Source organism: Neofelis nebulosa, chromosome 3 (genome assembly GCF_028018385.1).
Source record: "Neofelis nebulosa isolate mNeoNeb1 chromosome 3, mNeoNeb1.pri, whole genome shotgun sequence".
Classification (NCBI taxonomy): domain Eukaryota; kingdom Metazoa; phylum Chordata; class Mammalia; order Carnivora; family Felidae; genus Neofelis; species Neofelis nebulosa.
In genome coordinates, this window is record NC_080784.1 from 171,489,805 (window position 1) to 171,511,524 (window position 21,720).

General features: G+C 36.0%; 1 protein-coding gene across 7 annotated transcripts in view; it reads left to right on the forward strand.

Moving 5' to 3' along the window:
* ATP8A1 (ATPase phospholipid transporting 8A1) overlaps window positions 1-21,720 on the forward strand; it is a 232,689-nt gene that overhangs the window by 77,147 nt on the left and 133,822 nt on the right. For 6 of the 7 annotated variants that reach the window (XM_058722721.1, XM_058722723.1, XM_058722720.1 and 3 more), the window contains 6 exons: window positions 888-999; window positions 2,276-2,441; window positions 3,716-3,843; window positions 6,422-6,499; window positions 7,700-7,788; window positions 14,413-14,457. In XM_058722721.1, the coding sequence (XP_058578704.1) occupies window positions 888-999; window positions 2,276-2,441; window positions 3,716-3,843; window positions 6,422-6,499; window positions 7,700-7,788; window positions 14,413-14,457 (618 nt within the window). The remainder of the gene's footprint in view (window positions 1-887; window positions 1,000-2,275; window positions 2,442-3,715; window positions 3,844-6,421; window positions 6,500-7,699; window positions 7,789-14,412; window positions 14,458-21,720) is intronic. The other variant, XM_058722722.1, reaches the window with a different exon arrangement.

Consider the following 21,720-nt stretch of genomic DNA (forward strand, 5'->3'; position numbering starts at 1 on the left):
TTTCTTTATATTTGACATTTCTTTCTTGCTTTTTTTCCTAAAATGAAGACCTAGTGATAGAAATCCTTAAGCCATTACACTTTGTGTAGTACCTCTCCGTCAAGTATCCCACTATATCTCTGATAGCTTGTACCTCTCTGTGTAAGGTTGTGTCAACCAACAACCTACCAGGGTGGATAGTTTTACAAAGAACTTGCAAAAGACTCAAGTTGGCCTTTATTCATGAAAAATGTGTTTTAAATTAGATGGAATAGATATCTTCAATTTGCTGTCATTTCAGAGGAATGTTTTAAGACATTAGATGCTTACCATTTATTGGAAACTTATTCATAGTTCTTAGATAATTGATATTCGAATATGATAAATTATCCTAGAGATTTTAAATACAGGGACTTATCTCTGCAGGGCAGGGGTGGCAATGCAAGTGGATGATGAGATCTATGTATTTACCTTGCCTTGTATATTATTTGGGCCTTTATTATGCACAAAGCTGTTTTTAATTAGGTGTGGGAGGGGAGCAGATCCCCTAACCTCACCGCTTCCAAACATCTTAGAAACCTAAACAGACTTACTAAATCAGGAAGAGTCTAAAATAGGTTTGAAAATTAACCTCTGAGTTCTAAAATATTGCCTACTGTCTTGGATAATGAAGTTGTAGGAAATGGCTGGTTTGGTGCTAAGGAGAAGCAACTGGAATGCTTCCTTCCAGCTGTCCTTGGGTAAGAAAATTATTCTTACTGGTAGGAAAATTACTTCTTTTCTAAAAATAAAGTGAATGTGAGAAGGGTTATTTTAATAACAGAACCTTTGTTGGAACTATGTAATAACTATAGAATTCTTAAGCATTTTAGAAAATGTTTCTAATGTCACAACATGATCTGTCCTAGCACTGTCCCCCTGGGAGCAGATCAGATTCTTCTTCGAGGCGCCCAGTTGAGAAACACACAGTGGGTTCATGGAATAGTTGTCTACACCGGACATGATACCAAGCTGATGCAGGTGGGATTCTTATCTATGAAAACTTTTTGGACCTATTCTCTTGAAAAATGTGCTATTTGTAGCTCTCTATGCAGTAGTGTGAAACATAGCAGACCATCTGTCACAGATTCCTGAGCCCCACTCTATACATTCAGAATCTCATTCTTCGGTGTGTGGGGCTATGAAATGGTTCATACACACAAGAACAGTGGAAAGTTTCATCAGGCATCAACAGTGCATGAACTCTTAATGATTTTGTGTGTCGGCCCGTTGGCAGCATTTACTAACTATTGCAGTGATTAATACTAGATGTCTATGTAATGACGAGTGCTCTACGTTAAAGTATTTGTCTTATAATTTTATTTTAATACAGTGATCAAATTTTAGAACTTGGTTTCACTTTTTCATAAAATGAAAAGAATATGAGAGTCAAATGTTGACCATTTTTTGGTAACATTTTTAATGTTAGCCCACGTTTAATCAACTTTAGTCTCCGCACTTCTAGTGTTTACATGCACCTGGGGATATAATAGGAGTGTTCACTGGTTAGGTGGGTAGGGAATACCATTTTAAGATACTAAATGAAAAACTGGTTTCAGTTCTGATAACTTTGTAAAATTGTGGAGACGTTATCAACAGGCAGACAGGACTGCTATTAATGATTCCACCCCTAGCCATTCTATAAATTCTGTAAGCCATTATTTTATATCTATTATCACAGATTTAATTTTCTCTTCTGTGGACGCCTTGGTTAGCACTGACCTAGCGTGATGATTTTTATCATTAAATACAGCTGAGGAAACCTCTGTCATTTCCTACAGCCAGGGCCACTTAGATGGTTGCTGTATTCAGTAAGAGTTGCTAACTGCCATCAGAAATGTGGAAACCAGAGATCCTTTAAATGTGGTCTTCATAGTTTGGAACTTCCAGGTCTCTGGTTGTGGGTGCATAGGCCACCTTCTCTGCCTCTCTTCCAGAGCTGAGATGCTAGATGCTTCTAGTCTAAGTAGTCAAGTAATGCATTGTTCATCTTGCCTGCCTCAATGCAAAAGTCGTGTCTATAAAGGAATATCATTTCCTTCTCTTTTTATTGTTTTACATTAGATAAAGATACGGGCGGGGTGGGGAGGGAAAGGTGGTTAACGTTTGGCAGCTTATTTCTGTGTAATTTTCATGTATCTACTCATGTCTAGATTTTGAGGTGTGACTTACTCTGTCGTCTTCATCAAAATACCAAATATACATTACTAAATCAATGTGTCCACATTTTTATTGCTCATATTGTTTCTTTTTACAGAATTCAACAAGTCCACCACTTAAACTCTCAAATGTGGAACGGATTACAAATGTACAAATTTTGATTTTATTTTGTATCTTAATTGCCATGTCTCTTATCTGTTCTGTGGGTTCAGCCATTTGGAATCGGAGGCATTCTGGAAAGCACTGGTATCTCAATCTAAACTGTAAGCATTAAAGTGCCTATTGTACTTAGTTTTTCTTTCATTAAAACGTGTATTTATTTCACGGCTGACTTGAGATTTCCTATTATTCCTAAAAAGGAAACCTTGTTGCCAAGATAACTGGGCATTTAATTTTTATTTTTCAATGCAGTTTCCAGCAAAAGGAAGTAAAATGTTAGAGTCTCTAAAATTTGAGAATTCTTAAAAATATAATGAGCACTCTGTAATAACATAAAATGTTATTTTGTATTTTATTTAATGTTATTCATTTATTCTTTAAAATATTTTAACACAGGTGGTTAGGTAGCTATCTGGGTAAAGAAAGCAGATTGATTATATTTAAAGCACCAAAAGTAAACCACATGCTTGTAAAATGTTTAAATTGAACGTACTTTCACTTGAACCTATGAATGCAGTAAATTCCATGTTAATGGTCATCCTGTCTCAGGGAAAGTCCTATTAAATAGGTTCTTTTTGGACCATCTATCCTTTTACTGTTATGGGATTAATGTACCATCTCTGAATATCTCTGGAAAATAAGTTTGCATTGTCTTTTGATTGCCAATAAATATTTAATTTCCAAACGTACAAAAACAAATTCTAGTAAAACCTGGTAGCAAAATTGATTTTTTTCAGTTTTTATTATATTGATTTAGTTTTGCAGCTGTTCCAACTTTTTTTTTTTTTTTTTTTTTTTTTTTTTTTTTTACAGTCATTGATTTACTATTTCAACATTAGAACTGTTATGAGTACCATCAGTTTGTTTCTTGTGTGTCTGGGGTAGCTGTTCCATTTTCTTTATTGAAGAGGAAGAATGTAGTTTACCTAAAGTACAGCCCTACATTGTTTTTGCTACTTGGGTTAGTTTTCCTGCTGCTGTTTTTGTTTGATTGCTTTTCAGGCATGCTTTAAAGTCTTTTTTAAGAGTTTATATAAAAGTGATTCTACCCAATTGAGATTTTACATTTATAAACCCACAATCCTATCCCTGCTATCTCTAAACTTCCTGTTTGGAACAGGATTTGAAATACTTGGTAGTGCTTCATTCTTTCATACCATTATGAAGCTCTTAACAGGACTAACAACATATTGAACACAAATAGTGCTGTTCCATCCTGAATGTATTTGAAAATAAGGAGATGTTATCAGTGCAGTGAATCCCGCCTAACTATATGCATCTGTTGTATGATATGGAAAATTTTTGTTACGCTAAAGTTCTGGCCAATGCAGATGAAAAATAAAACGGTAAATGACTTTCTTCCCACCTCCCCCAACAGATGGTGGTGCTAATAATTTTGGACTGAATTTCTTGACCTTCATCATCCTTTTCAACAATCTCATTCCTATCAGCTTGTTGGTGACATTAGAAGTGGTGAAATTTACCCAGGCATACTTCATAAATTGGGTAAATATGAATTATTATTGTTTTCCATCATTCTAAGTATGCATTTTGTCTTTTTTCCTGATAGCGTCTTTTGATCTCTCAGAAACAAAATCTTAATTTTACCTTACCTTTTGTTGACTACAAGATGGCATTTCAAAATATTTATGGCTCTAATATAATTATAACAAAAATCATTTGACATGTAAAATCAGTAGCAAAATCTCTCATCTCAGAATCACACCAGTTTACGGACCCGACATTCTGGGGAACAAGATCTCCAGGAAACCTATTTTGGGTTTCATAGTGATCTTGGGGCAAAGGAGAACCATGGGGTGTGGAGCTAAAATATCTAGACTATAGTTGTAGCTCTGTATTTCCTAGCTGTGTGAACTTTGCCAAGCCACTTGACTTCTTTGAGGCTGATTTTCCTGGACCCTTACACAGGAATGATAAAACACAGTTCACCAACATCTCATGGTGGTGATACAGAGCAAAGAAATCTCACAACAAAGAAATCTCACAGCCTCCTCAACGATTAAGTGCTGGAGAAATAATACCACATTCATTACTTGTAACAACCAGGCTGTCTATTGTGTTTTATGTATCTATGTAGTTTATTTTTCCATACTGTAAACAAATTCAGCTGTGCTTGAATTTTTCTTAATTTTTTTCTTCTGAAAAAAATTTTTTTAATCTTGGGGAAAAAATGTGCTAGACATCTGTTTCCTAAATATTTTGTTTATAAAATGTGTTGTTCTTAGTTTTATTTTACCACAGTTAAAATTAATGAATTTATGTAAATTGAATACATCTTCAGACTTAATCTGCCAGAAAGTTTTAATTTTTCTTTTTTTTTTTTTGAGAAATTCTGGTATTATCTTTTGATGTTATTTTTTTTAAATAATTTAAAAGTCTTTCAAATGGACAGTATTGGGATTTTCTAAAATATAACTGACGATACTTTTGCCACTGCTCATGGTGAATGACCTGCCTCAGCAGTCAATTGCTAATTCATTCAGAAGACCAGTATAATTTAGAAATCTAAAATGAGCTGCAGGTGTGGTTTATTTCATGCAAGGAGATACATTGCTGAAGAATTATGTAATAAAATTTCTGTAAATAGAGTTAAAAACAGGATTAAAATTAAGGTTTCCCACTTACAATAAGAAATCATAAAGTGATTTATTATGAAAGTCAAATAACTAGTCACTTTATTATTTTTTACTTGGATTTTCAAAAATAGTATTTCCTTCAAATAATGACATAGTTTGAATGTTGGAATAACCTAGCAGGCTTATGCTTTTTTCAACTACCTTTCTGTTATACAGAGATTTTATAACATTCTTGACAGGTCTTCCCTTACCAGAAAGCTCTTTCTTGTGTGGAAATGAGATGAATAATTGCTCCCCTTTGATACTGGTTCTACCTGACCTTTTATGAAAATGTCTAAAACCTTGTTTCTGAATGATAGCCTTGCAAAGTATTAGAACTCAGCTACGATGCCTATTGTCCTATGGTATCTTCTCCCATATCCTTCTGTTCCTTACTAGATTTGATTTCCATCCTACTCCCCATTCCTTTATTCCTCTCTGAACATTGCCCGCTTGGTTAATATCCTGCTTAAAACATGGCACCTACAACAACACAGCCTACTTTAGAACTGATCCCCATCAGCAGATGGGGAACGCAGATGTGGGAAAGATCAGATTTGTCCTTTTCGTTTGACATGTGAAAACCTGTGAACCCTGACTTGCCAACAGAATATTATACTGTAGAAGATACTAATTTGTATAAGATTAATAGTCACACCTCATAATTTATGTGAACAAAGCAAGTACAAATGGTACAAAGCTGTACATTTTTTATTGGGTTTTGAGAAGGGCACTCATTTTACTTTCAAGTATATACAGTGGCAGAAACTTAGGCCAAGAAAGTACAACCAGACAGAATCTCTTAGGTAATTTTTCCAGGGGCTTTCAGTCTTAATTATTTGAGCAATGTCTAGTTGCTATTATTTTAGCTACATTAAGGATTTATATTATATTGGACACCTTAGGAAGCACTTTACATACGTTATCTTATTTAATCTTACAATAGGTCACATATGTAGAAAATGGTAGAACTATAATAAATCAAGATTGCCTGATTCCAGGGGCACCTGGGTGGCTCAGTCGGTTAAGCATCCGACTTCAGCTCGGGTCATGATCTCATGGTTCATGAGTTTGACTCCCGGGTCGGGCTCTGTGCTAACAGCTCAGAGCCTGGAGCCTGCTTCAGATTCTGTGTCTCCCTCTCTCTGCCCCTCCCACACTCATGGTCTGTCTGTCTCTCTCTCTCCAAAAAATAAATAAACATTTAAAAAAAAAATTTTTTTTAAGATTTTCTGATTCCAGAGATATGCTCTAACTACCAAGCTGTCCTGCCCTTACTGGGAAATATAATATTCTATACTGAGTCCTTTTCAGGGAAATCAACTGAAATGGTAAAGTGATGGCAAGAGATGAGAGTGGTTACATATATAGCTCCTGAGTTAAATGAAATTTCAGTCAACCTCTTGATACCAGTTGCATTCAGTAATTTCTTTTATTTTGAAAAAAAGGATCTCGACATGCACTATGAACCCACAGACACTGCTGCGATGGCTCGAACATCTAATCTGAACGAGGAACTTGGCCAGGTAAACTAAATTTCTTAGTGATGTGTTGAATTGGAAGTCAGATTTGTTGTCATTTCTGCCATGGGTGGCAACTTCATCTGAATCGACTGCTCCGAATGTCCCATTGCTTGAATGATCGGCGTACGTACGTGTTAGCAGATAACTATCAATTTTCATTTGTAGTAAATGAATTTTTTAAAAACATTATGTAAAACATATTTTGCTCTCACCTAAAGTATTTCACTAAGGGATGTCCTTCAGTATGTAATCTGGTTAGTAGTAAAGTGTTGGCTGTTTTTGAGTTATAAACTCTCACTATTAAAATTGCTCGTGGCTTTTGACCAGAAAGGAAGAAAAATGGTTAAATCGATCAGTGATGTTGTGTAAGTCCAAGTATGAAAGTAATCAAACAGGAATTTTGGACTTAAAATTGATACTATATTCACATATATGTGTATATTTGTAATCAATTTACACATACTAGCTGAGGAAAAATTCTTTTTTTTTTTTTTTTTTTTTTTTTTGCCATTTGCAAAGTCTTACTTTTTAAATAGCATTTAGGCCAGAATTATCCTTTTTCTTACCAATTCAGATGTTGCGTGAAGTTAATTGCACACGCTTTCCCCCTTCTGTAGTTGTGTGTTATGTTGAGAAGTGCTGGTTTTAGTGCTCCATAAATGTTAAGTAGCAGGAGTGGTGTTTTCTAGTGGAAATTCAGACCATATCACGGCAGATTGCTACATGGCTACAGGGTTTTCTAACATCCTGATAGTCTTCACTGTTCATACATGAGATGATTCATTGCTAAAATACTTAAAAAAAAAAAAAAAAAGCAGTTGAACATATTACTTAATGTGCAGTTAATAGCATTCATTGTAGCCCTAAAATGTAACAAGATTGATAAAAAGAATTATTTAAGGGGTATTTTCCTCTTCTGTGAGAGAGTAGCATAAAAAGACTTCTGAAGGGGCCCCTTGCCACTTCAACTCAGGTTATGATCTCGCAATTCGTGGGTTCAAGCCCCGCATTGGGCTCTGTGCTGACAGCTCAGAGCCTGAAACCTGCTTAGGATTCTGTGTCTCCCTCCCCCCCACCCCCCGCCCGCTCTGTCCCACCCCTGCTTGTGCTGTCTCTCTCTCTGTCTCTCAAAAATGAATAAATGTTAAAAAAATTTTTTTAAAGACTTATGAAATTTTAATGAGAAATTTTACACTTTTTTAGGTCAAATACATATTTTCTGATAAGACAGGCACTCTGACCTGCAATGTGATGCAGTTTAAGAAGTGTACCATAGCTGGAGTTGCATATGGGTGAGTTTTTTCCCCCTAATTAGAGTATGAATATATACATTTAATTACTGCTAATAGTTTGGTACATTTTGAGAGTTCTCATCAGGGGAAATTTTTTTAATTGAAAGCCCCTATTTTGATGTCAGCAGCCATGTATGTTTTCTGTGTTACAGTCTGGATTTGTTTGTCATTTGGAATTACCTAGGGGGTGGAGGCTCTGCCCAGTAGTATATCCATATTTAGAGTTGCTGAAGGTCACTGTCTGGCTCCCATCACAGGGTACAAACACAGTTCCCTCTGCATTGCCATAAAGTTAGAGTACAATGTTGTAAGAACATGCAAAGTGTCCTTGGGCAGTTTCCAAGTTAAAATATTGTTGTTTCCCTGATAGTTATCCCTTTGATTTTTTTTTTTTTTTTCCTTTTACACCTCTCCTCTTTGCAGTCACAGAGCAGTCTAAATTTCTGATGATGGGAAGGAGGTAGGGACACAAAACTCTTAAATCCAGGGCGTGATGAATGCCATCAGAAATATTTATCAGGCTCACGATGTTCTTTTGAATGTGTTTGTTTAGAACCCATTTCTTATGGGGCGCCTGGGTGGCGCAGTTGGTTAAGCGTCCGACTTCAGCCAGGTCACGATCTCGCAGTCTGTGAGTTCGAGCCCCGCGTCAGGCTCTGGGCTGATGGCTCGGAGCCTGGAGCCTGTTTCCGATTCTGTGTCTCCCTCTCTCTCTGCCCCTCCCCCGTTCATGCTCTGTCTCTCTCTGTCCCAAAACTAAATAAAAAACGTTGAAAAAAAAAAAAATTTTTAAAAAATAAAAAAAAAGAACCCATTTCTTTCTTTCTTCAAGTTATGTTTGCCTAAACCATTCAAAAGCCTTTTGAAATACTTTATAGGGTAATGTGAGAAAATTAATTTGTACATTTCCTAAAGGGACATGATCAAAAGTTAAAACACTCTCATTGTCTGGAATGACCTTGACCATGACCTATTATCAAATTTTCCAACTGTCTTTATCTGCAAGTGAGACTGGGAAATACTGATCTCTTTACCATTCAGGCAAGGGCACTCGCATTTGGGTTTTCTGGCTTGTACCCACTCTTCCCCATTCACACTCTGTCTCCAAGCAGTAAGCTAGTATAAAAATTATGGATGAATTTTGAAAATGCCATAGTTAAAATTATAAATAAATAGCCATTTGTTAAAAATTCTAAAAACAAATGATGACTCCTGTACAAGGGTCTACAAAGAGAAGTAGATGAAGGCAGATATTCTTTGGGTTAGCAGAGACAGTGACTAAAAATGGCTTCAAACTATGTGTGTAATTGAAGCTGAAAAGACATTTGATTGAATGGCTTTTTCACACTTGCGGAGACAGGATGTTAATTTAAGAAGCGTGCTCACTGTTTCCAGGGCTGGATGCCACTTTGCATCTTTCCTCTTTATCCAGAGCTCCCCCAGTTCCCCTAGAAAAGGCTCTCCTTACTCCCCCCCACCAATTGCTACCGGCATTGTAATTTAGTTAGCTGCCATTTTGGGGGAGACAGAGCCACATTTTGTGACGTCATGTGTATTTGACCCACAGTTACCCCAGGCAAGAAAGGAAAGGCCTATTGTGATTCTACAGGATTCTACAGTTTGTTGAATTATACTTGCTGACAGATTTGTGGAGATTGTTTTTACAAAAATTCTGCATTCGTAAGTGAATTTATTTTTAGAGTGGTCTGTTTGATAATTGACATCCTTTTTTTATTTTGCCAGTTTTCAGTTGAATAAGCAAGTTCTTCAAATTAGTAATTATTGATTATGAACTTAGGAGAACAGAAAGCTAGAATGAGGTCTAGCCTCTCTCCTTCATTTTATCAAGTGTTTTCTTATTCTTGAAACAAGTCCTTCAACACTTCCAGGCAGGAGTTCTAAATAGCAGGGTTCTCCTGGATCCATTGATGATAATCAGCATTAACCACTGTTATATGACCCGGTAGGGTTGAGACTGGTAAATATTAAAGTAGTATTAAGGGTTGGGGCGCCTGTGTGGCTCAGTCAGTTAAACATCCAACTCTCCATTTCAGCTCAGGGTATGACCTCATGGTTTGTGAGTTCAAGCCCCACATAGGGCTCTGTGCTGTCAGCTGTTTGGGATTCTCTGTCTCCCTGTCACTTCCCTGCTTGTGCGCTCACGCTCTCTCTCTGTCTCTCAAAAATAAATAAATAAACTTAAAGAGTTAAGAACTGTCAAAATTTAGATTAAGCTTCCAGTAAGACAAATTCTTCTTGGGAAAATAACATCTCTTAATACTGAGGTGCAGCCATAAGACATGACCCCTAGTCCTAGCTTTGTAACTGACTCACCATGTAACTATCAATAATTCTTTTCAAATGTTCTAAATTCCTTACAATGAGGATAGTGAGATACGGTATCTCTACAGTTCTTTTCCAGATATAAAATTCTGGATATAAAAATCATAAAAGTGTGTTTAGAAATTAAAAAAAAAAAAACAACAGGTGTTTCTTTGTTTGCAAAATTTAACTACATAAACAGACATACATCTCTTTCCTGGGTGATACATCATGTTTCTGAGAATCCCAGAAGCCTTGCTGAGTGAAGCTAGTTGTTAAACTGCTTCCAATAATTGTGTTGTATTGGGCATGTGCTTTTAGGATCCTTAGCCCTGATTGCGCTTCGTCAGCATCCCCTCCCCCAAATATCCTGATGGACATTTGGAATGTCAACATTGTAGAGTTGTTCATATATGAAGTTGTTGATCCGGGAGGCTTCAGATACTTAGGTGTTTACAGTAGGAGGCACACCACTGTTCCTTAATTCCACCAAACTCAGCAAGAAAAGTAATTACTGTCAACCATCTTCCTATGAGAATTTCCTCAGGCACTCTCGGGTCATCAGAACCCAGACGGGGAAATAACATGGTTTTGCAATCCCATTTGCACTATAGCAGTGTTAACACTTGTTTAATATGGGGAACTATTATGTACATGCACTTTCAACTCCAGCAGAAGAAAGGATAGTATTTATCCCCCCAGGATGTGGCAAAGCAAAGAACACCACACATTTTCACAGACTAACAAATGCCTTTGGGGTCACAATTTCAGAACTGATCCTCCTTCAGCATTTTTAAGAAGTAAAACAAACCCTAGTTTTACCCTGGGTAATGAGCTCTGTTGGCTTTTATGAGTTTAAAGGATAAGACTTGAAGTATAATTTTTTCCTAGCATTCCTTAGATTTGTGAAAAGATTTTTAACACTGAAAGCAGTGCTTCAAAATTTAGTCTTGGTAAGTTTTCTCTCATTTGCCATAACCAGTGCCCCAAATTGGATTTATGGTGGGCAACGAAATAAAGATTTGTACATGCTTAGCAATAATGATTATTTTATAGCGATCCACTTTGTCAGATTGCCACTGTGCTTAAACTTATTAGATTGTTTCATTAGATCTTTCTTTGATTAAATGTAAAATGATGTCATTTGTAAATTTAACTTACTACAAACCAGAAATTCTACTGTTAAACATTTGTTAAAGTATCATTTCCACAAATTCCTTCCTGTAGAGAATGAGTCAGTTTTATCATAGTAACTTAAATACCATGTATGGCTAAAGAGGCTTCTATGTTCAGTGTCTAGGACTCTCTATACAGTGAATATTATCAGCATATATAATACAGTCCTAAGTATAATCCTTTGTTGATAATTTAGACCTTACTATTAGATTAAGCTGATAAGCTGGGCAAGGCTTAACATAGTACAGTCTCTAAAGTTAAAAAAAAAAATTTCTAATACAGAAACTAAACTGATTTTTGTTGACTTCGCCATTTAATCAGTGTTAAAAAACATTTCATTGACATTTTCCCTTTAAGTAAATAATGAATTTTCTAAAAAGCAATCTTTATGGAGGGACGCCTGGGTGGCTCAGTCAGTTAAGTGTCTAACTTCAGCTCAGGTCATGATCTCATTGTTCATGAGTTCAGGCCCCACATCGGGTTTTCTGCTGTCAGATCCTCTGTCCTCCTCTCTCTTTGCCCCCCCTCCTCCACCGCTCATGCTGTCCCTGTCTCTCTCTCAAAACTAAACATTAAAAATATTTTTATGGGTGTTGTATGGAAACCAATTTGAGAGTAAATTTCATATATTAAAAAATAAAAAAATAATTAAAAAAATAAAAAAATTAAAAAAACAAAAATAAACAAGCATTAAAAAACAAACAACAACAAAAAAAATATTTTTTAAAAAGCAATCTTTATATATTAATACAATATGTGAATAGCTTAACATGATGGTATTTTGTTTAGCAATATGTTTACTGAAAGGATCAGTACACTGAGAAGAGATTCACCACAAGAAATATCACAATTGTCATAAAACTTCCCCCCAAGGTCTAGATTATAACCAACAAATTTATCTTACCGCCCACCATGGTAAGAGCTGGGTAAACACCATTTGTTTGCTTATTTACATACCTGAACAAATATTTTTATCTCCTTCTCTGTATGTGACGTTTTGTTAGATGATGGGGATGTAACAGCTTTTAATCTAATTAGTTTATGATCTAATTAGGGGTTAATGGATGTGAATTAAGTCATCAAACAAAAATAAAACACAGTACAGAGGTCCATTTGAGTCTGTGATGGGGATTTGATCAAATCAGGCAGGTCAGGGACTGCTCTCTGAAAAAGTGATACTTGAGCTGAGATCTAAGAATGGGTTTGGTTAAGTGAAGAGCTTACCAGGCAGATACAGCAGTGTTGACATGCACACACCAGCAAATGACCAGATAGCACATGCACCCCCGAGCTGCTGGAGCAGCAGCCGTGGGCACACTCATGCAGACAGGTTCAGTAGCAGGTGTGTGGTTCTCCTACTGCTCATCTCGTTTGAATAGTGCTCAGCTCAGCCTCGGCCAGGGCTGGACCAGAATCGGGAAGAGGGACCCTGAGCCTTCAGCTTTGCATCATTTAACCTGTAGGACTTGAGAAGCACCGGCCTCTGTCCTGATGTGAGATCGGCCACTGCTGTCCCAACACCAGTGCAACTTGGCAGAGCCTTGGCACGGTGTTTTTGCTTGGGTATCACTGGCCCTCCTCTGGTATAGTGTGGAGGGCTAGAGTCCAAGCTTTGAGGTTGATGAGAAGTGATTGCCTTAAGCGCTGGGCTCCAGCCAGTTTCCACAGAGTGTTTCTGGGAGTCCAGCCCACAAGAGGCTTGGTTAGCCCTTCCTCTCAAGCATCAACAAAAGTCCTTTGGTAAACCAAAGGAGAATAGAGAGAGAGAATAGAGAGTAGAATAGAGAGAGAATAGAGAGAATAGAGAATAGAGAGTAGAGGGGACTGCCTTTTATGACTATGCCTTGCATACTGCTCTGGAGGAGGTTTAATGCTTTGGAGGTGGAAGAGGTGCCTTGGAATGATGAGGCCCACATATGTCATAGCCAGTTGGGTGGAAAGGTAAAGAGAGTGGGATGGACACTGAGGGAGTGAAAGGACACCACAAGTTTTCAGTGAAATGTTACATTTGTCAAAAACAGTGACTTTACATTTGTACTCAACTCTGTATTTTTTTTTAAATCCTACCTAACAAATTTAATTTAAAGAAAAAATATGGAGTGGTCATATATAGTTAAAGACATGAGAGATAAGAAAATCTGTTCTAGCTGCTGAGAGAATAGATCTTACCTTTTCCTACCACAAAAGAAGAAATGGTACCCATGTGACGGAGGTGTTAGCTAACACTGTGGTGGTAATCATTTTGCAGTATGTAAGTGTATCAAGTAATCATGTTGTATACCTTAAACTTGTACAGTGTTATGCATCGATTATATCTCCATAAAGCTGAAAAAATTTAAACAATGAAAATAAAAATTTAATAAATCCGTGGAGAGAGGAAAGAAAATCTGCTCTGTCATGTATTAAATGAGCCACTTCTGACTAAATACATGACTGGCTGGTTGAAGCAAAAGCAATACATCAGTCAGACTTTTCCTGGTTCTCAAATGAGCTAACGGATGCAATTAAACTTATTGATGAATGTGTGTTCTGTTTGAGATAACAAATGGCTTAATGAGTGAATTATGGTTTCAGTGACAAATTCTATCAGTTCATCTTTTAAAATGCAGTTCCATTTAATTATAGAAATGTAATATTTTACTGTAATGTTATACTGTTTAAAGACACATTACTTCATGGTGGTTAAATTTACTTCTCAAATGTACCTGGGAAATTTTATCAATATGATCGTTTGTTCCTAGCTATTAGCATGTTTGTTTCATTAAAATACTTTATTCTGATTATACAACATGTAATTAATTTTCCATTGGTTTTAGCATGTATTTAAACCTCTAGGTTGAAATATTTCTTTTTGAATATTCTGTGAATAAAATGGGTAAATTCCATGGTCAAGAGGCAATTTGGCTTTCCTGTTATAGAATAATTTTGTAAACCTGCTTAGTTACCATAAATCATCATGTTCTAATTCTATGCTAACTGCCATCCTTTCAAAATCAACTAAAAGTTCATTTTCTTAACTTTTTCAAGATCCATCTTTCAGTACTTCCTTTATTCATGCTTTTATGTTTTGAGCCTTTCTGTGATTATTTTTTCCTCTCTTTCTGCCCCTCCTCTTGCTTTCTGAAGCCATGTCCCTGAACCTGAGGATTATGGCTGCTCTCCTGATGAATGGTAAGCTGCATGGACCTTTCTGTCTCATTGATTCCTTTAAGAGGTTTGCATTTTGTTGTTTTGATAAACACATTTCACTACTTTCAGGGGGGAAAAGCATTATCGATAAAATAGGGTAACAATGCTGTAAAGTATGTATTTCTTAAAATCCATCGAATATCCTTGATTTCCTATTGCATAACCTTTAGTCATGTTACAAACATTTAATTTAATGGTTAGGCCTGCTAGAGTTCTGCATTATGTGTCTATAATAAAGTCTGTGATGATCAGCTTTGGGTCCCTGGGCTGTGAACTAGCCGATTTCGGTTGGAACTCAAGAAGTTTGACGTTTTTTAGCGCAGCACTGCCACCTTCTGCTGCTATTTACGTACTCTACAGAGCCACAAAAAAGATGCTATTGAAACCTACCTAAGAAGTGGAAATGCTCTTCACATCTTTTCATTCGTTTGCTAAATCTAAATGAATATGGGCTAGAAAAGGAATATTTTTAAAATTAAATGTCTGGGACAAATGTTGGAAGACTAATGCTACCAAGGACTAAAGTTAACTGGAATCTAATTAATTTTAGAATTAATTAAAGATGGCATTTTATAGTTTTAATTTCTGGATTTTTGTTCCCTTAAACCACCACCCCCCCACATGGATTTACATTTTCATTTAGAACAGTATAAATTTATTTTGCCATTTCTATAATTCATCATGATTTAGTGGCCAATGAAACTTCAGAAAACAGGTTCTTTTAGTGCTGGTAACTATAGAAAACATTGTGGTTTTATAAGTGGTTATATTTTTATTTTCAGGTTATACGTGCGTTTTATGATTTAGCCACATTTCCAATATGCATGGAAGTCCAATAACATTATTTACTCTTTTTCAACTTGAATTTTATTGCAATAAAGTGGAGATTTGGTAACAATTTGCAGTAAACCTCATACCTATAATACTGATAGAGACAGCTGTTTGGTTCATGTGATAACTGATGAGTCATCACATCTAAGCTCATTGCTTGGAGCGTCTTCCAATTTCAACACCTACACACAACTGAATAATTTTTACCATTTTTAAAAATATTCCAAGGCTTCTTACTTTTGGTAGATAATTCAACTTTAATGCTGTAGATATTCCCTTTTGTTGAATCCTTCGAGAATGTAGTAAAATTTTGACCATCTTTTATTTGTTGTTTTTCTGTAACATTAATATAATTCTATTAATTTAAAATACTGTTCACTAGTGTAGAATCAATACACATTTTTCTAAGAAAGCTCATTTATTCTTTTTTTTTTTAATGTTTATTTATTTTTGACAGACAGAGACAGAGCACAAGCAGGATAGAGGCAGAGAGAGAAAAAGACAGACAGACAGACAGAATTCAAAGCAGGCTCCAGGCTCTGAACTGTTGGCACAGAGCCTGACGTGGGGCTCGAACTCACGAACCATGAGATCTGACCTAAGCCAAAGTCGGACGTTTAACCAACTGAGCCACCCAGGCGCCCCAGAAAGCTCATTTATTCTTAAGAGAAGGAAATTACCATTACCATGTTTTCATTAAGATTGAATGGAAATGTTAAAAATTGTTGTTTATTTACTCAGGTAACTTAAAATATCCTACTTTCAATAGAAGTTGTTTTATTATTTTTATCGCTATTGGAAAGAGAGGATGGCATATTATCTAGTTAACTTCTTTTTGTAAAACACCCTTTTGGAAAATTTGATATTTGATACTCTAAACTAGATAACTCTAAGAAATGCCAGATTTTGCATAAATTGTGTGATTCCACTTAAATATTAGTATTTTAAAAAATAACCATAGGGAAGGCATTTATCACCTTGATAATAAGGTGAGCTTTAATTTAAATATATGCTTAGATTCCCCATCTATCAGGTAGTTACCTGTAGACCTGCAAAGATGAAAGAATAGGTGGTACTTGAGTCTCTATTCTGTCCCGGCTTTCTGTAGTGGTCAAGGATGCAGACATTGGATTCTGACCACCCAAGTTCACATCCTGATCCTACCAGTGCCCTTGAAAAAGTCACCTGATCTCTCTGCCTGCCTGTCCTCATCTGGCAGAATTTGAACATCATAGGGAGGTTGTGAATATTGAGTGAGTTCTGTTTTTAAAGTGCTTAGAATAGAGTCTGGACATAGTATACTCACAGAGACTGTTAGCTCTGATGTCTCTCATTCCATCCTGATGACACATTTGAAGAGTTGTGATTGACATGACCATATTAGAATTGTTGAAATTTAGGCAAAGTAAGTTGCCCCAAAGTACACAACCAGGAAACGTGGAAGCCACAGTTAAAACCTCACCCAGCCTGGTTAGACAATAGGTGCTGGTCACGTTCTGTCCTATAGAACTTAAAGAATTTTAAAAACATACGCTTTTAGAGCATAAAATATCCTTACCATTTCAGGCTTTTTTTTTTCTTTCTTGTTAAGGTGGCAAGAGCAGGTACAATTTAACTGTTTTGTGAAAATTTAGCACAGGGAGCAAAATTTTGCACATTCATAAGTGTGGAATCTCCCCAACCTCATCCACTTGATTTTATGTTGCCAATAATACCAAGTTCAAAATTGTGATCCTGAAAAAGAAAAAAAAAAAAAAAGTGTAATCCTGGTTGAATCTTATGCTCCAGGCATCTGACCACATCTTCATGATGCTGGTCTTCAAGGATAAACTAGAGAGTGTAGATGAGTATATAAACCCAAAATCAAAGTTCATTCCTGTCAACAGCTTCACATTTCAATGTGAAGTTCATTGAATTCCATATATAAAACCTGTAGCCAGTATATATTTTACTGCCCTCCTTGAACCATATTCACCACAAAATGTCAAGTTTAAAAAACACATAATATTTAACACTTAAATGTATGTAGATGATTGTACATTTAATGGAATTCGAAGGCAAACCTATGATACTCTCTTGAGAGTATCTTCAAACACATTCCCTTGACATTAAAGATAATGGATGACAGGTGTAGCTTCACTCACTTAAATATATTAGTGTAGTTTGCAGAGATGAGATCATTTCCCAACCAGTAGCCACTTCAAAGTTGGTATGGTTTTTTTTTGTTACTGCCAAGTATCGTAAGCTAACATACAACCTTACAGAGTAATTCTTTTCTATTAAAAATCTACCAATGGAAAAAAAGTTCTGCTTATTCTATTCATGTAGCCCTAAGATATGATTATTTTTCAAAACTGTATATTTCCATAGCCATTTTTTTCTTTTCCTAATGTTCACTGTGGAAAATTTCAAACATAAACAAAAGTAGACAGGTTACGCATTCACTCACTTCAATAATAACTACTCAAGACCAATTTCACCATTATTTTGAACCACATCCCAGATAACATATTTGTTTTCCTTAACTATTTAATATAGATCCCACACTATTTGGTATATTTTTAAGTTAATGCTAATGAAGATGATTCTCCAGAAGGATTCCCTTATTGTATTTTGTGCTTAGTCATTTCACTGTGGTTGTTGGTATTATCATAATATCAGTAGATAGTACTATTTTCTGGTCTTATTTTCTCATTTTCTTCTGGTATATAATTATGTATGGAATGAGTGGTATTTATTTTTTCTGCTGCAGCAGCTAGACTCATGAAAACATTCTTCCAGGTATGACTGTATAATAATGAGATCTAACACATCCAAATTAGTGTTAGTCTTGAAAGTAGTTACGTTGACAGGTAATTTATTTATTCCAATGATGCAGCCGTTTCACAGAATGTTTTTGGAACTCCTCCTTTGTAATTGCCTTCAAAAACATTTTGAGCCATATGGAAAAGTAGGTCTTACTACTTTGGTTAAAACCAATGTCCAACAAATATATTATCAAATTCTATCACTTATTCATATTCTTGGACTTGACTGGACACGACTCTGAATAACAAAGTCCTTTTTTTTTTAAGTATGAAATTTATTGTCAAATTGGTTTCCATACAACACCCAGTGCTCATCCCAACAGGTACCCTCCTTAATGCCCATCACCCACTTTCCCCTCCCTCCCACCCCCATCAACCCTCAGTTTATTCTCAGTTTTTAAGAGTCTCTTATGGTTTGGCTCCCTCCCTCCCTAACTTTTTTTTTCCTTCCCCTTCCCCATGGTCTTCTGTTAAGTTTCTCAGGATCCACATAAGAGTGAAAACATATGGTATCTGTCATTCTCTGTATGACTTATTCCACTTAGCATCACACTCTCCAGTTCCATCCACGTTGCTACAAAAGGCCATATTTCATTCTTTCTCATTGCCAAGTAGTATTCCATTGTGTATATAAACCACAATTTCTTTATCCATTCATCAGTTGATGGACATTTAGGCTCTTTCCATAATTTGGCTATTGTTGAAAGTGCTGCTATAAACATTAGGGTACAGGTGCCCCTATGCATCAGCACTCCTGTATCCCTTGGGTAAATTCCTAGCAGTGCTGTTGCTGGGTCATAGGGTAGATCTATTTTTAATTTTTTGAGGAACCTCCACACTGTTTTCCAGAGTGGCTGCACCAGTTTGCATTCCCACCAACAGTGCAAGAGGGTTCCCGTTTCTCCACATCCTCGCCAGCATCTATAGTCTCCTGATTTGTTCATTTTAGCCACTCTGACTGGAGTGAGGTGGTATCTGAGTGTGGTTTTGATTTGTATTTCCCTGATGAGGAGCGACATTGAGTATCTTTTCATGTGCCTGTTGGCCATCTGGATGTCTTCTTTAGAGAAGTGTCTATTCGTGTTTTCTGCCCATTTCTTCACTGGATTATTTGTTTTTCGGGTGTGGAGTTTGGTGAGTTCCTTACAGATTTTGGATACTAGACCTTTGCTTGCTATGTGATTTGCAAATATCTTTTCCCATTCTGTTGGTTGCCTTTTAGTTTTGTTGATTGTTTCCTTTGCAGTGCAGAAGGTTTTTATCTTCATGAGGTCCCAAGAACAAAGTCCTTTCTAAAAATTAAATCTCCTTTTAAGTGATTTTAGTTTGCAACCGATAGCATCATTTAAAAGTAGGAGGTACAGAAGTCTAGGTGGCTCAGTCCCTTGAGCTTCTGACTCTTGATTTTAGCTCGAGTCATGATCCCAGGATAATAGGATCGAGCCCTATATCAGGCTCCACATTCAGCATGGAGCCTGCTTAAGATTCTGTCTCTCTCACTCTGCCCCTTCTCCCCTGCTCATGCACACAATCTCTCTATATATAATAAAATAAAGAAACTTAAAAGCCAGAGGCGCAGATCCTTTCAAAAACTGGTGCTTTATAGTCACACCACCTTTGTCTTCCTGTGTGTGCACATGTGTATTATATGTATGTGCATAATGTATACATTTAGTGTAGGCTGTGGCTGATATGGATTTTATTCTTGTTTTTAATTTTTAATTTAAATTTTATTTTTTAAAGTTCATAATGCAATGACATGTTGCAAATTCAAATGGTATAAGGAGGGGAAGATTTTTCTCCTTTCTCTCTCTCTTTGAGCCCTTCATTTCGCCTCCTGGAGGCAGGCAGTGTAATCAGTTTCAGGTGTATCCTTCCAGATCTGTTCTACATATATACATGCACGTATTTTTTTCTCATGTATTTACAGAAAGCAAAGCATACTATACACCCTGTTTTGTACCAGCTTTTCTTTTGACAGTGCATCTTTTTGGTTGGTCCAAGATCAAATGAAGAGCTTCCTCGTTTTTGTATAGTATCCGTTATGTGGATGTACCACAATTATTGAAAGCAACATCTTTCTTAGTACTTATTTCTAATCTTTTGCTATTAAAAAAATGTGCTGCGAAGAATGAATTTGTACGTACATTTTGCACTAGGTAGATAGCTAGTGTAAATTCCTAGAACTGAAATTACTGGATCAAAGGATACATGCATTTTAATTTTGGTAGAAATTACCCAATTGTCCTTTTGAGAAGTTATGTCAATTTTCATTCTCACCAATGGTATGATTTATCTTTTTCCATAATCACAACAGCACAGAATTGTCAAACTTTATTTCTGCCAAATTGATAAATTTAAATTTCATTTCTCTCATTTTCAGGTAAACCAGAGCTTGTATTTAAAGTGCTCGTATTTCCTCATCTGCTCATTGTTCTGCCATATTGTTGATCTCTGTCATATTGGTTTCTGGGAGTTCTTTTTATTTTACAGAAACTGACCTTCATTATATGAGTTGGAAACAGTTTTTCCCAGTTTTTCATTTGGCTTTTGATTTTTGCTTGCAGTAGTTTTTGCTATGCAGAAACATTTAATTTTATGCAGTCAGATTTATCTACTTGTTTTGTGAATTACGCATGTGATACGTAGGCATTTCCCACTCCTAAGTTATTTTAAAAATTTTCCCCTATCTTTAGTATCTTTATTAAATTGTTCATCCATCTGGGGTTTATTTGGTTTAAGGTGAAAAGTATGGTTCCACCTGTTTTTTTCCTTTTTTTCTAATGACCTTAGAAAACATTGTAATGAGTGTTGAATTTTTAAAAAATGTCATAGTCCATAATGTCATAGATGAAAATAAGTAGTACTGACTGAAGCCATATACATTCTAAATTTTCTGTTAATTTTTATTGCTCTGGGGGATCTTCATTTTTGTATACTCAGGGAATAGTTATTTACAATGTATCCTAGTTTTTAAATAAGCCTGCAGGAAGCTACCATTTATGTGGCATTGTGGGCCACCTGCTTCTTATTCTCCTTACCTTAATGTTACACTCCCTATCTTATTCCTTCTTGCAAAACACCATAATTTCTTTGTCTCCTTGTGTGCCTCATGCTACTTGAAAATTTCTGTGGAAAAATCTAACAAAATGCTGACTTGACATTTGTATTTGTGAGCGGTTTGCTGATTCATACAGTTTTGTCAACTGAGTTTAAATTCTCACTTTTACTTTTAAGGCAGTTGGTTCTTATTTTGAAATGACATGAGCCTTCTAATTTTATGTTTACTTTTACTAAAAGTGAATGTTTTGTAAGATTTCAGAGAGGAGTAGTGAGAGCTCCATGCCTGAGTTATCCAACCCAGGCTATGTTGATTAGCAGATGACTTATTTGTGGTTTTTATGATCTTAGAAAAGAAGCCACTTCCTGGTTGAAGAGCTCTTATTTAGCATTATTCATGGTAGAAGAAGCTTCATTGGTAAATGGAGGGTAGGATGTGTGCGTGTAAAGATTTCAATTGCACATCTAGAGTTACTTGTTATAAATACATTTGAAAGTTGTATCAATTATGGTAACTGTGATTTATGAGATTAAAGGGTTTCTGTTG